A 16494-nucleotide genomic window follows, 5' to 3' on the forward strand; every position below is an offset into this window, starting at 1 on the left:
TCTACGCAGCTCTCAGAAAATATTATTAGGCATTGCAGAAATATTTATTTACAGTTTAGGAAGATTTTGTAGCTGAAAAGGGAAATGTTTGCATAGGGAGAATACTTGAGGTTTGCTCAAATTCAGTAGGGCATAATCTTCATGTAAATCTGACTCAGCAGAACTTGCACCCAACTTTGATTTTTATTTACTCAGAGTTGCCAGATACAGTTCTCATGATAACTACAGTTGACATCCTTGTTTCCTGTTGGCTAGCTGAGCTGTTAGCTGGTCTAGCAGAATACAGGAATGACCCCATTTGATGCTTTGAATCACAGCTTATTGCTGCAGAGCCCCTTTTGGCAGTGACTTTACGTTACTCTGTCTATACAGAGAAAAAAAAATACACCTTAATTCTTAAGTTTATTTATTCCTTTGTCCACATATCCCCTTTATCTATCTCTGAGTAACTGCTTGTAACAGTAATTCCTCAATGGTGTCCTGTTCTTCCCACTTCTGTATTGTCCATTTTCCTACCTCTACAAGATGTCTTCTGACTGTTGCCTCTTAACTTACTCTGGTACTCTTAATAGAACAGTTATTAAGCTTAAGTTTTATATCTTTCATTTTAATTTGACCTTTCTATTAATTCTGGAGCTGTCTAAAACTTCTGTGTTTCTGTTGTCTTTAGGCTCAGATCTGTAAAATCTGATAAGCTGATGTAGCTTAAAAGATGGGAAAGAATATAAACAAACTGTTTTAAATATAATACCCTAAATATCCCCTTAAATTAGGATTCCTTGCTTTTACTCACTTCTATGTATAAACACTTGACTTCAGGGCTGATACTTCTTCCACAGTTTTGGATTCTTTGACTAACAGAATGGCTTACATGGCATCGGCCTTGCAGGCACCAGATGAGTTTCAGTTCTCTTTGGGGGAAGGAGAAAAAGCTAGCAGTGTTCATTGGTAGGGCTTTAAGTTGGATTTGAAGGGGGAAGGTGGCAGTAGCTAGCCTACCGATGTTAAGGTGTGGGATAGCATAACTAAGTTTGAGGGACAGGGTGGCCCTCAACTTGCTGCCCTGACATATACTGGCAATTCTGCAGCAAACTTCAAATCCTGTGACGATGAGACAGGGGACCACTGAGGCACAAGGAGAAAGGCAACAGAGAAACTCAAGGGAAAATACTTCAAAGAAGTTAAGAATTTATCCTCCAAGAAGTTATCCTGCCCAACTGATTTGTCTCTACATCAATACACGCAGCTTGGGAAACTAGCAGGAGGAACTGAAAGCCACTGTGCCACTAGAAAACCACAGTGCAGTTCCTGTCACTGAAACCTGGTGGGATGATTTCCACGACTGGAGCGTGGCTATCAATAATGGCTAAAAGCTGTTCAGAAGGGAACTGTGTGGCTAGTGTCTGCTGCTAACCATCTGATCAACTGGAGTCTGTTGATGAAATCTTCCTTCAGCTACAGGAGATGTTGCAATCACAGAGGCTCTCATTCTACTGGGGGACTTCAACTACCTTGACATCTGCTGGAAATGTAGCATGTGAGATGTAGGCAATCCAGGAGGCTCCTGGAATGTATCAGGGATAATTTCCAGAGCAGAGTAATAGCCTCACCACGGGGATGCAATGCTGGACCTGTTGCTCACCAGCACAAGTGAACTGATTAGTGATATCAGGATTGGAGGTTGCCTGGGCACATGAAGGTGGAGTTCAAAATCTCGAGGGATGTTGGACAGACAAAGAGAAAAATCAGGAAGCTTAATCATCGGAAAGCCAAATTCCAGCTCTTTAGGGAGTTAGTGAACAAAACTTTCTGGGAATCTGTCCTCTAGACAAGGGAGCAGAGCATATCTGGCAAGTCCTTCCTGACTTTCTATGATAGTGTAAATGCATCAGTAGACAAGGGAAGAGCTGCAGATGTCACCTGTCTAGTATTCAGTGAGGCTTTTAACACTGTCTCCTGCAATCACTCTCTCCAAATTAGAAAGATTTGGATTTGTTGGGTGAACAGTTCAATGGGTAAGGAACTGGTTGTGAGATAGTGCCTGGGGAGCGATGATCAATGGCTGGATATCCAGATGGAGATCAGTGACGAGTGGTGTCAAGGGTCATTATTGGCACTGACGCTCTTTAATGTCTTCATCAATGACATCAACATTTGGATTGAATGTGCACCATCAGCAAGTTTGTGGATGACACCAAGCAACAGTTCAGTGCTGGGGAAGCAGAAGCTGAACAGTCACAATTTACAAACCATGTTTTAAATCAGTAATCAGTTATTTATTTTTTAATTAAAATATTAGTCTATAATTTTTGTCATGCTGTGCCACAAGTAATTTCATACAGTGATTCCTTTGAAAGGTGTGTGTATGCAGGTGTAAAATCTGCTCAAGTTGTGTGAAAGAAGAGCTTTTTCCTTCTGAATTAAAGCCGAGGCTTACTAGCATTGCTTTGAAATAACTATTCAAATTAAAATATTAATTTGGAAGTCTGATAAATTCTTAGATTCTTGAGGATGACATGGAGAATGGAAGTGTTCATAACAATGTTTTCCACAACTTTCTACAGTATAGAATCAATTTACTTTATGCTCAATGTTTATTTTTTAAATTGACTGTCAATCAAGACAAAAACAGATTCATTCATTTATATTTTTCTTTTTTTTGTAAATTTGTAAAGCATGAGTGTACCTGTGATCAGCAAGCTGTATTGCTAGATTTTATTTTATGTTACAGGGAATAAACTCACTCTGGAAACTAGACCAACCAAAGAAGGAATAGACGTAAGACAAGAGTTACTGAAGTTTCATTCTACATATTATTCATCAAATTTAATGGCTATTTGTGTCTTAGGAAGAGGTGAGAGCTCAAAAGTGTTGTTGTTTTTTCTTGTTGGTTGAATAAGATTTTAAATGTGTTTATGTTCATAAAAAAGTAAAATTTTAAAATCTACAAAAAGGGAAAAAATTAAGCTTGTACAGAATGATAAAACGTTGTTATATTTAGCAACATCTCCAAAGCAACTTGCAGTGTTGTAAATGTAAGTGTTCATAAGCTTACAGTACAAAAACTAAGCTGGAAGTTGTCAGTCTGTTATTGAATCATCAGTTGCTGTCATATGCTTGCTTTTTGAAGACTGACACCTCAGATATTGGGAGGGCTTTTGATACTGTTTTCATATTTTAAACTTGTACATAGTTCCACTCCAAAAATTTCTGCTTTGTTAAAGGATAAACCTCATCTAACATGAAAAGCCTTTACTTCTCTTTACTTATTTTCCTTAAACAGAGACATTTCTTTTCTCAGTTATTTGTTCAAGCATCAGAATTATGCAATTGCTTTCCAGGAGGCCTTGTATCTTACAGATTGTTTTATTTGTTGTTGTTTTGTTTTGTTCTTTTTCTTTTGAGGTCTTCTAGAATCAGAGTTGAAAACTGATAAGTTCCAGATTCTTCCTTATTTAATTTTTTTTGCTTACAGGGAGATCCACACATAAAAATCAAGCTGCAGAAAACAAACATCGTTAACACAATTCCATAAATTCTTTTCTAAAACACCTTGCTGTCAATGTAGCAGAGCTACTAATTGATACATCAGTAAATAGTTGGAAATGCTCTAACATTAAAAAAAAAAAAAGTTGCTCACTGCAGGTCCTCTGTGATCTCACTGTTGTGCATTCTGAAGTAGATGCACTTGTAAAGCACTGTGCAGCCTAGTAATTCTAATTTTACCCTCCCCTTTTATATATGATGTGCCTCAGTGGAAAGTGGTGAGAGAATCAGAATATTTCTCATAAATACTAGTAAATATTCTGAACAAAAATTTGCTGAGATTTTAAACCGCGTTTCATTATTAAAATATTTGATTGTTTTAAAATTCATTCAGCAAAAATAAAATCTAATCAAAAGCAAAATTCTCATATTATTCATGGAACAACTTCACTGTAGCAGTTTCCATGTAGGCTCTTAAATTCTTACCTTTTCAGTAAGAATTACCCTAGCAACTGGAAATCTGTCCTAAAGAAAATTATCAGTGTAGCTGTGAAGCTTAATGATTGTGCTCTTTTCTGCCTGTATTGAGGTGGCATTTTTCTTTTTTCTTGTGTTACGTAAACTTAAGTAGGAAAACTTTGATTCAGACTTCTTATATTTGATGTAGCTGAATTGTTTACTTACTAATTGCTAAGGAAGCTAATCCATTAACTAGAAATGTTATTGTGAAGTTGTTTGTTGGCTAAAGAGAAAGAAGTTGTCCTGTTGACCTCACAATTTTGTTTTGATATAAATGTTTTTGAAGATTTACCATTAAGAATTAAGTGAGGTAGCATGAGTGTGACTGGTTTTCTAGTAAAGGAAGCCTGGAACTTCTTGGGTTGTTTTTTTTTGTTTTTGTTTATTTTGTTTTGTTGTTGTTGTTTTATTTTATTATTATTTTTTAAGACTTACCGTATTGGTTTTAAGTCAGAGAAGGCCTTAACAGTATCTATCAAATCTTATGCCCAATATTATTTTGAACTGTAGGTAATTTCTTCAATACTTTTATTATTTTTTTACCCACATTGCAAAAAAAAAAAAAAAAAAAAAAAAAAAAGTGGGTCTTTAGCAAAAGTATGTGGTCACAGAATCTCTCTGTGAGTGACTGCTTTGGTTTGATTGCTGTTGAAGAATGAAGGATCTTATTCTTACTGTGAGAAGTGCTCCAAAATGCCTCGGTTTTAAGCAGGCAGGTATTTTGAGGGTAGTTCTTCATCTGTATCTGTATAGATGTACTTGGGAGGTATTTGTATTTGGCATTTTTGCATAATACGTTCTTTCCACGAATGGTCTTTCTACCATTTTTGGAGATTAGTACAGTCACAGTCAGCAACTAGATTGGATGTAAAAGTGGAAATGTTTGAACATTTCTTAAACAAACCTATGACATTAGGGGTCACTGAGCATACGTGACCCTCAGTGTGTGTGAAGCACCGGAGGTAGGCTGAGGATGAAGAACATAAGATTTTTGTCAAATCTGCTGAAACGTACACAAAATTTAGCAACTGTATTTCTATGTTCCTTAGGCTTTTTGTGGAATGTGTATTTTTTAAGGCTCAGCATCTGATTTATTTCTTCTTTTGCTGTGCCTTTGATTTAGATTCATCAATTCATTTTACAGATGTTTTTTGTTCTAGCAGGATGTTGAAGCCCTTAATAAGCATGGTGATTGTAACATATTGTGTTTCCAAACTGTAGTGTTATATGCTTCCTTTCTAAATTGAATAACCATCACATCATTAAAACTACTTTTCTGTATAATCTGTATCTTCTCTAGAGAATATGAAAAATCTAAATTAGATAGAAACAAGATAATGGTTATGTGTTTTCTAATATTTCTTTATTATAGAATCCTTGGATGAGCTGACTAACCTAGTTGTGAAGTTATTTTCTGAAGTAGAGAATAAAAATGTTCCTATACCAGAATTTCCTGAACATCCTTTCCAAGAAGAACATCTCAGGGTCAGTACAGAGATGCATCTTTTGGTGGGGAGTATATACCTTAAGTGATACTTCTCATGTTACAGTACTACATTGTATACTTCACTACTTCTATATCTGTCTCTATTTCTTTTCTTGTTATTTCACCTACTTGTTCATGAATGTATTTTATATAGTTTGTAGTAAAGATTGTATGTTTGGTTGCAGTGGTTGGGATAGTCCATTTGTGTGTTTGTAACATGAATGGCTCAAGTGTTGCTGTGGTTCTTACATACCTTTGCTTTCAACCTAATATTGTTTTTATGTGTGTGAAGGGGACATGATTTTTACTACTGAAATGAATAAATGAGATTGAGTGAATGTCTGTTTATGGCTCTCCTTTTTAATTTCATCTTCAGCAACTTTACAAAGTGGTGCCTATTAAGGACATCAGAAATCTTTATGTCACATTTCCTATACCAGACCTTCAGAAATACTATAAGTCAAATCCTGGTCATTACCTTGGTCATCTGATTGGGCATGAAGGCCCAGGGAGTCTTTTATCAGAGCTTAAAGCCAAAGGTAAGTCCTTCGAATGTAAAGAATTTAAAATTGAGTTCATGTTTTTGAAGACTTTAAAAAAAAAAGTTTCACATAAATTTGACCTTTATATGTTAATTATATGTTAAATTTGAAGTCTCCAGCTATTTGAGTAATTTGAGTTGTAAATCATTTTTCCCTCTACATTCTTGTTTCCATGGTGGGTAAAAATGAATAAATAACAAACACCCTGGGTATGGAAGCTACTACTTCTTGCAATCTGCTTCATCCAGCCCTGCTTAGAGACATATGAATGTTGAAATACTGTTTCGTCTCTTTTCTGTCACTGACTTAGGGGCTACTGTCAGCTCTCTTAATGTCTGGAAGAGTAGAAGAGTGTACCTTAATGTTGTTTGTTATATTACTGTGTTCCAAACATAAATAAATTGCCTGGTGATCAGTTGATTTTTGAATTCGTTGCGTCACAAGATCAGATGGGTCAGAGGGTTAACTTACTCTTTTGCTACAGATGTTCAGATAGGCAAGGGGGACATGTGTAAAGTATCAAGGTGTCGCAAAAAAGGAAGAAAAAAGAAAAGTTTTGCTGCCAAAGCATTTGAAGTGAGGTATAATTCTTTACAGGTTTGCTTATGCAATTCATTTTCTCTTTGGTTTCATAGGATGGGTGTATACTCTTGTTGGAGGACAGAAGGAAGGTGCTAGAGGTTTCATGTTTTTCATTATTAATGTGGACTTGACAGAGGAAGGACTTTGTAAGTGAAGCCACTATGTCTGCATTTCACGTTAGTCTTGATCCTGATGGGTTTGTTTTTGTCTCCAGAGAGACTAATTATATTTATAGCTTGAGAGATAAACCCAGAATAACCAGTTACTTTAATATATTAAATCCTGTCACTATATTCACTTCTTACGTTGGATAAAGAGTGTTAACTTATTTGAGGCAGCATTGAAATATTTCATTAAGTGTTTAAAAGTACTTTAGAAGAAAAACTGTTAATATCTTTGTGTGCTACTTACTCATAGTATATGAAATCATATTATAATAATTTTTATTATGCAGCATGTTCAAAGCAGTTCTCAGAATTAGTTTGAGACCTGAACAATTCATGTCTGTAAATAATCACAGTAACTTTTTCATTGGGGTTGTTCACATACTCAAATATCTTGGTGTATTAGATGTAATTCAGAATACAGTCTTTCTTATTTCTTTTCATATATAAATATATACATACATTTGTAGAATTGAGCCAATCATTAAGTTTTTTTTCCTTTCCAGTGCATGTTGAAGACATTATTTTGCACATGTTTCAATATATTCAAAAACTACGTACAGAAGGACCTCAAGAATGGGTTTTCCAAGAGTGCAAGGTACAGGGATTGGTACTTGTAAAAACACTACCACTGCTTTTTTCTATTTATTTGATGGTAACTAGAATCAGAACTCTTAGCTGTGCAAATAGGCTTTAGTAGTTTCATGATGAATAAATTTTATAATTTCAAAGGCGTGTTTTCTGTAACATGACACAAATACAAATACACTGAGAATACATCTTTAATGTAAATGTGAAATGCACTTCCAGTGCTATGAAGTAACGTTGCATGATAGCATAATGGAAGTTGAAGAAGAAATAGCTTACCGTGTCTGTATTTTGCACTGGAACATGATTGGCTGTATCAAATTTGGGATGTTTCATATAATCAAGAGATCTGAATACATGAGCTATGGGACAGATCTCTTACTATGAATGTAACTTAAGAACTACTTATCTTTTTCAGCACAGAGCTTCTTGGAAGTAAGGTTTTATAGTGCTCAATGTTGTGTGACTGTCTGAAATTGATCATGAGATTTATGCAACTTTAGTATTATTCCTTGTCTTATGTGCCTGTCTCAGAATGAATGCTACTACAAAATTAATGAAAAAATAGTCTTTAATTGTTGTTTAAGTACATTTTTTCTTGCATTGTTTCCTAGGATCTAAATGCTGTGGCATTCAGATTTAAAGATAAAGAACGACCACGAGGTTATACATCAAAGCTTGGAGGAATGTTGCATGTAGGTGATACTTTTGCTTGCTTTTTAAGAATCTTGTATTTTGGACAATACATTAATCATGTAGGAGTATGTTTAACCGTGCTCCAGATTAATACAGGCATTTGCAATGGCCCTTTGTACTTTCTGAGTTTAGGAAGTGAATATGCTACATAGCTCTTACCACTGATACTCAGTAAGTTGCGTTTTCTTCACACACTACCATTTTATACTTCTGTACTTGGTAGAAGTGATACTACAACTGGAGTTGCTATTTGATTTGCTTCAGTGTTTCTTAACACACAGGTTCTTTATCATTCTCTGCCTACCTGACAGCTAAATGTTCTCTAGAGAAATAAAATTTTATTGGAAAGCTAAGAACTGTTCTAAATGCTTCTATACCTAACAGTGTTGAAATACTGCAGTAAGCAGAAGTGTTAAGATAGGAAATTAAAAATATTTTGACTCTTTTAGTGCTTTTATATATTGGTACTGAAAGGATCATCATGTAGCTTATACATGATCTTTATACTTAGAAAATTTACTCCCTTTATTTTGCACTGAAGTAATATGTAGCGTTTTCTGTTCAGCAAAACTCATTGTACAACTTATGTGGATTGCAGCTGATCTGCGTTGCACATCTATTATCTACATGTACACAGAGGCATTTTTTGTTTCTTTGCAATTCCTGTATACGCTTCTATAGTTTTCATTTGTAACATCTAAAATATTAGTCTTTGATTTTAGAATTGTCTTTCTGTTTACTAAAAGCATTAAGCAACTCATCACAGGTGAATATTTAAAAAAGCTCTTGTTTCAGATGCCATTTGTAGATTTTTCTTTTAGATGCATAAAATCTCTTTAAGAAGTGAACTTTTTCTATCTCTTGAACAGTCTTTCAGTGGTTTGGATTTGTTGGATAATTCCTGATCACAGTTACTGTCTTGAAAAATCAGATCAGGAAGTTGTCAGCAGTATTCCAAAGATCAGAGTATCAAATCAGGACAGTGTTTTTTCTTTAGAAATTCTTTGCAGTACGAATGGTAACTTTGATTCTGATATTAGTTGCTTAAACACAAATAGATAAATAACTTTTCTGCTTTCTTCTGAGTCCTACTAAATTTATTTTACAAAATAACCAAGCTAGGACTATTGCTTGGTGATTTTTTTTTTAGTGCTTATATATGCAAAGTGTTTTTCATTTAAAAAAAACAACAAAACCGAACCAAATATACAGAACCTATGTAAGTTAGCCTAAGCAACTTATGTAATATCATAAGTTGCTATATGTTTGTCAAAAGGATTAAAATGAGCAAGAATTTCTATGCAAAGAACATTTGTGCTTGTATAAGGAGTCACCACAGAAGTCTTCTGTCTAATTACATTTCCTGTTTGTCTTGTAAGCTTGATGTTTTCCACATAGTTGTTCTCTGGCTTGCTATGCTCATTTTAATTTTTATTTTTTTGTATTCCTAACTGTATCATTTTTAAGATTTCATTTAAATTTGATTGTTGCATGTAGATGAATTTAGGTCAGAACATGATGTGTTCCTAAAATAAAACAGAATTTCTGAAAAGAAATCACAGAACGGCTGAGATTAGAAGGGGTGTCTGGAGATAATCTTGTCATTTAATTCTAATACTAGAATTAAAACTGAGTAAATGAATATTATACTTATAGATATATGAAATTACTCTCCTTTAAATTACAGTTATAAAAATTTGAATTCTTATGGCATTCTAAGAAAATCAGAGCGGTTTTTTTGATTGTTTGTTTGCTTGCTTCGTTATGTTTCACTTTCCCAAACGCACTGGTTACTTGTGCTCTTCGATGTTTAAAAATATCCTCCAGGGGTCAGCATTTTCCATGTTATTTTTACTTTAGTTCAAAACAGTATTTAAAGATAGGTGACTTTTTATATTGAAACATGCGATATTTGAAGAGAGAAATCTAGTAGTATGCAGTGTGTAAGATTAACATAGTATTGGAAAAATATGATCTGCATAATCAGAGTGCTGCTCTATCTTGTTTAGTTTGAAGAGTGATTTAAATAGGTCTATGCATTTCCATTCTGAAAGCTTGAAGTTGGTACAGGTTTAGTTACCACAGATTTACACTTTTAATGGTGTTTACAAAACTGTGCTTTTTTTATGCTTAGTTTTTAATTCATCTATGTATTTATTCTTTGTTTTTTAGTATTACCCTATAGAAGAAGTATTGGCTGCTGAATATTTGCTTGAAGAATTCAGGCCTGATTTAATAGAGATGGTATTGGATAAATTGAGGCCAGAAAACATTCGGTAAGTTAAAATGCCATAACTTGTATTTTAACCTGAGTATTATAAGGAAGGCAATGAACTAATGGAAATACAAATTCTTAGGTGTCTCTTACAGCTCCAAAGTAAATGTCAATTTAAAAGAGACATCTGTTCTGTGTGTTAAGGAGCTTTTTTTCTGCTCCCCATTGAAAATAACCAACTGTCCTGTTCAGACAAAACCATCTTTTTGTTTTTTCCTATACAAGGTGTCTTCCTCAGAGTGAAATTGTTTTTAAGAGGATAATTACTCAGAATAGCTCAACTGTTACTGAGGAAAAAGCTTAGTAAAAGTTAACCTGCATCACTTAAATAAGATGTCAGTGCCACATATGTCTATGCTTGATCTACCAATGCAGTTGGATGAATGCAGTGCATGAATGTAAGCTGCTGTATGGTACAGAGAAAAAATAGTCTTAAAATAAGCATCTAAAATTTATTTCCTGTGAATTTCTTTATGCCTCAGCTTGCTGTCCGTGAAAATAATGTCTCTTGGGATATTTTAAAATATGAAATTAGTTGCTGTAACACTGAGTGCTTGGAAAATAAAATTTCAATAATTCTGCTCATTTAGAGAGAAGGATCTGAATTTTGGAAAGAGTAAGTCAGGTCATGCGTGGAGTGAAACAGACAAAATATCAATTAATTGCTTCTCAGTTGGCTGTTCTGTAATGTTTAAATTTTTATGTGGATAGATTTATATATGTTTGACTTAATAAAATCTAGTTACTGGAAAGGGAGAGAGAATATCAAGTCTCCATGGGCAATAACTATACTAGCACTTCAGAGCCTGATCTCTTTTTGTTTGTTTAGTTTGCAGTTTAGCTACAATAAGTTGTTGCAACTTGGCTTTGCTTATCATTCTGTATGTCAGTGTTGTAGTATTTGAACACCTGTTAGAGTGTTTATAAAAACAAATCTGGTTTTTAAAAAATATTTTAATGTATTTTTGAATGTGCTTTCTATACAATTTTTGAAGTGATCTATGTAGAAGGACAGTGTGGCACACATTCATATATGTCAAACTCCTGTGTATTCATTTAGTTTATGCTGCAAATTGGTTTGCTTTTTAAAAATAGTATATTTGAAAATATTGGATAATCTAGAATTGAATTATCTGTATTTGCAGGTGTCATGAGGTTCTCCTGTTTCTAGGGGTATGCTGGAAATGATAAAATAAATGGAACTGCCTGTGTCAGTGACAGTAGTTGCCATAGTAATTAATGCCCTTTAAAGAAGCACCTATATCTCTGTATGTGGGTGTGCATCAACTTGTAATGTGTGTGGGATACTACAAATGAAGCTGTAATATTTGGAGAGTGTATTTTGAACAAGCAAAACTTAAAAGAAAATATGCAGCTTTCCTTTTCAATTGTATTAAATACTTATATTTTGAATGGATTTTCACATTCATGCAAATTCCTGAAAATTAGATAAAAAAGCTTACTGTAGTACAAAGACTGCTTTTACTATGTAATGGGAAATACTGTCATTGTGACACACCTATTCTTAAAGCTTAACCAGAATTTCCATACAAATTTGACCTTCTAGTTGTTTTTAGAATTTTTGCTTTGTATAAATTGTCTTTCAGTGGTTTTCATGTAATGGATTTATTATTTGCTTTTCATCATCTTTTTGGGATTTTCCTGCATTAAGGATTTTTCTTGGCATATCTTTATTGGGGTAGCTGTATTCACAGTTAGAGACTACTGTTCAGTGCCTTTGAAAGAAAATAAAGTTCAGATTTTTGACCATGTTATTTTCTAACAAATTTAGTTTTTAAAAAGCATGGAAAGATACCCATACTCACAGATGGTAGCAAATATCCATATGCTCTTCTGTTTGACTAAGCCATAACAGGAAATTTTTATATTCTCCTGCCCCCACGCACTACTTGTTGCATTTAGTAGTTGAATTTCCCCAAGAGAGAGACCTTTTTAAGAACCAAATATCATTTTTACTTGCTCAAACTGCGTTGGGTTTTGACAACCATCTGTGAAGGTGAAGATAAGTCATGTGTCACAATCTTAGCTGAAAAATATAATTTTCCTGTTGTTTCCAATACAGTTTTTTCCCTTATCATCTGCAGTATAAATATTCTTATTAAAAGTTAAAAAGTTAGTGACTCATCAGGTTAAGCAGCTAAAGAACATTTTCATCTGGATCGTAAATGGTTTATTTTTCTTTCTTGATATCTGAAGAGCAGCATTAGCAGTATCCGAGAGCGAAATAAAATAAAATGAATGCCAGAAGTGTTGATAGAGAAATTTCTAGGGGCCTGAATTTCACAGTGAACAAATAGTTGTTTCAGCATACTTGCTGATATTCACCCATGCTGATAAACAAGTTAGAAATATTCTATGTATGTCAGGGTTTGGGTTTTTTGTTTGTTTGCATTGTATTTAAATTTAATTCATGTAATTTAAACGTTGAAAATCATAATGTGTTCACTTATTTCCCATCATAAACCACTGTGTTTGTAGAGACACTGCACGTGACTGAGTAACTGTGAACTAGAATAGTTCACGTGTTCGAGAGAGTACAAAGAGGAGGAAATTGCATTGTAGCTTCAACTGTGTTCCTTTTTCATGAGCGGCTCAGTTGTACTTGTTTATTGTGAACTGCTCATAACATACTTAATCTAAAGGTTGCCTATTTTGAATTTTGGTGTACTTCAGCACTGTCTTAAACCACATGGGTGTTCATTGTTCAACATATTTGTCACATCACAGGGAACTTCAAAGATGCATCGTGATGCATTTAAATAATTGCACAGCATTGCATTTCTACCTGTGGTGCTTCTTTCTCCCTTTTCTTTTTCCTTCCTGCTACTCCTTGCTGTAGGTGCTTGTTTTAGGTTGAGTTACAAGCGCATCAAATGCTTTTAGGTTTGTTTTATGTAGTTATGGGCTTTTTATTTTTGAGAGCTCAGAATGTAACTATTTATGCTAGTGGTGACTCAGGGTATAGGGAGAGCAGGAGGATCCCATGAAGCAGAAAAAGCTGACTGCCACAATTTCATTATTCTTAGCTCTTTGAAGCAGCAATTGTATGGGTGCTTATATTGTTACTCCCTCTTATCCTTCTCCAGGTTACTGATGCTCAAGCAGTAGTATAAAAAGACGTTTGTGTATTGTGGCACACCTTTGTCTAGCTGCTCAATCCTCATCTTTATTGGAATTTTATCGGAATAATTTTTTAGCTTGAGACTTTGTTTTTGTTTTAGGATAGGAGAAAAAGGACTGGTAGGTAGCTATGAAATTTTAATAGACATTGTTTTTTTACAGTCTCCTAGCAACTTTGTCTATACGAGTTAGAGCTTTTGCTCACCAGCTGTCCAAGTTAAAATGCAAAACATAGAATGAATATTCCTATGGCTCATTTTTATGTAAACAAGGATCTCTGTAATGGATTTCACCTTGTTGACTGCGGTGGTGTCTGCTGTTCTGCAAGAGTCAATATACTCTGGAACTGAAGTGCTTAGATCTTTGCTGGGTGTTTTTAAAAAAGAAACAATACCAAGTAAAAAAAGATATAAAAATAAGATAAATGGTATAACATGCAAACACTTAAACTGTCATAATATGAAGTTGCAATAAAAATATTAACCAGTTCTATTGATGTATGCAATGAGAGATGAAATATATCTTTCTAAGAAGAATGTCCAGGTTTGGATATCTCAGGAGTGTTGAAAAAAAGCAGGAGGTATTCTGTATTTGTGTCTGTTCACATACTCATGCTAATCATGTGGCTACCCTGAGGAAATGATCTGTATCCGTGAAATCCTTGAGATCTGATTACTTCTGTTCAGTGTATCTGCTTCAAAATAAGCAGCACAAGTCCTGCTTCAGTTCTCAGATCTGTTGCTAGAGAATGGTTTTAAATCTCACATCATTCTGGGATGCATTTCCTATTTAAATGCGTCTGATATTAGCTATTGTCTAGTGACTTTTTACCCCACTGTCATCCTGCTGCTTGAAATGCAGAGAACAGGTTAAATTACAATAATTTGAAAATCTTGCTAATGGAGGAATCATGAACTTAATACAGCAGGATTCTTCAACCTTGTTGGATCATTTAGTCGTTCACGTGTGTGCATTAGGTGAATAAGGAGGGCTAAGGAGATAAACACTTACAATATTAACATTCTACGTATTTAAACTTTTTGATGTACTGCAAAGTTCATCCCAGAGGAATTCTCCAGTAGAACATTTATAAAGTACTGTAGTTTGAGCTATGTCCATATGCCTGTTTTGATTTCTGCCCCTCTCTGCCATACTTGTTAAAAATCCATAACAGAATGTTCCTAGCCTGTGGATACTGTGCTATAAAAGAACACTTGTATATGTTTTGACGCTTTAGCATGTGTTTTAGCCATCTGCACAATATTCAACAGAGTTTGTTACTGTGCAATCCAGTATCTAGTGATCATTAAATGTATGTTGGAGATAATTATGTTACTTTTGCTGGCCATCTCAGAATTCTGTGTATTTCTGTTGAGTACTCTTTTATGTTGTTGTAGGATGCTTAAAAGAATTTGAAGAGGGTGTTGCTGTTTGATACCTATTTTGAAGACTGTGGAAAAAATACCTATACGTTTGCAGTTTTCTTCATTCTGGACTTGTGTGTTTATTCTCTGGGTTTCTAACTGAGTGTAATCCTGTAGTATTGATTGTATAATATGTTGACTTTTATCTTCATAAACAAGCAAAACCAGTGTCAATTTAAAATGAGATTGATACAAAAGGAAGGAAAATTGCAACTTAATCAGAATATGAATGGGAACTACAGTAATATAATCTAAAATCCTGGGTATGGAATAAAATTTCTGTAGTCAAGTGTTTCCACTTAACCTGAGTTTTGATATAGGTGGTATGAAAAACACCATTAGTCACTTATTCTTTCTGTAGAAGATCTCAAGTACTGCTTTCCTTGTTTTCTGGAACAAGGACAAAGCATAAGAAACAGAAATAGATCACAACAATTGTGTACAACTCTAGGTTGTAACACTTGAGGAAAGAATGGGGAAATTTATTTATGCAGACAGTTACAGAGTGTAGTGCAGTGTATTTATCATCACTATCTAAATGTGCTCTGTAATTGTCCAGGGGCCATTTCCACAAATAAATGCATTCAAATGATGGAACAGAAATAGTGCTCTAAATAATTTCTCACAGTTTTTCCCAGACACATTCATGCCAAAGTGCTTTGTCTCTTTGTTTTCAGAGTTGCAATAGTGTCCAAGTCTTTTGAAGGAAAAACTGATCGAACAGAGGACTGGTATGGAACACAATACAAGCAAGAAGCAATTTCTGATGAAGTTATTAAGGCACGTTAAAACATTTAATGTATTCCACTATCTCCAAGCAAAAGACAGTGGTAAATCTTAGTCTAATTTTCCCTTTAGAGGAAGGAAAAAAGCTGAAATCTGCTCTGTATAGTGCAAAAAATATGCAAAGAGTATGTTTAATGTTATTAGAACTAAGAATTTTTACGTTGCTCTTCACATTTATATTTATTACATAGAGCAAACTCATTTAATGGTCTTAAACTATATGCAGAGAATGTTACACAGTTTTTCTATAAAAAGTCCATAATATGCAGTGGCTACTTCTAAATTTTAAAAACGTGATGCTTACACCTCTGGGTCTATTAAATGTTGAACTATTCTGTTAAGAAAGGAACGTTTTTACAACTGTTATAAGTAACTGTGTTTCTGAAATTGATTTTTGCAACTTACAATATGAGCGTATTAATTGAACTTATAAAAATCAAAGCTCTAGCAAAGAGGGTGAGCAAATCCTTATTGTGTCTTGTTATTTAGTTATTACTTATTTTAAAAGATAGGATTAAATATACTCTATACTGGACCTGCCTAACATGCTTTGAGCAGACAGTGCTTGGGAACATCTCACTTCATTTAGCTTGTCCATACCTATGCTATTGATTACAGTTTTTGCTTATGCATTTAGTGTGTTGCCTTCACTTAGAGTTTGTAGTAGCAGAAAAGATGAGGCACAGGACTAGAAACTATAAAAAATGTTTTTTATCTTTTGTTACCCTCCTAATGAGGACTTCATCCTACTGACCTGATCCCCTAGATTTTTGTCTTTCCCTGTTGTATTTTCACACAAGTTAGT

At 34.2% G+C, this 16494-nt stretch overlaps 1 protein-coding gene across 4 annotated transcripts in view; it reads left to right on the plus strand.

Annotated features, from left to right (window-relative positions):
- The window catches only part of IDE (insulin degrading enzyme), a 52832-nt gene that overhangs the window by 12961 nt on the left and 23377 nt on the right, over positions 1-16494 (plus strand). For all 4 annotated transcript variants that reach the window (XM_065746720.1, XM_065746718.1, XM_065746719.1 and 1 more), the window contains exons 5-12: positions 2732-2854; positions 5378-5490; positions 5868-6030; positions 6669-6761; positions 7286-7377; positions 7982-8062; positions 10236-10339; positions 15581-15683. In XM_065746720.1, the coding sequence (XP_065602792.1) occupies positions 2732-2854; positions 5378-5490; positions 5868-6030; positions 6669-6761; positions 7286-7377; positions 7982-8062; positions 10236-10339; positions 15581-15683 (872 nt within the window). The remainder of the gene's footprint in view (positions 1-2731; positions 2855-5377; positions 5491-5867; positions 6031-6668; positions 6762-7285; positions 7378-7981; positions 8063-10235; positions 10340-15580; positions 15684-16494) is intronic.

Source organism: Cyrtonyx montezumae, unplaced genomic scaffold, assembly GCF_038088225.1.
Source record: "Cyrtonyx montezumae isolate F1298 unplaced genomic scaffold, pur_monq_1.0 scaffold_4, whole genome shotgun sequence".
Lineage (NCBI taxonomy): Eukaryota > Metazoa > Chordata > Aves > Galliformes > Odontophoridae > Cyrtonyx > Cyrtonyx montezumae.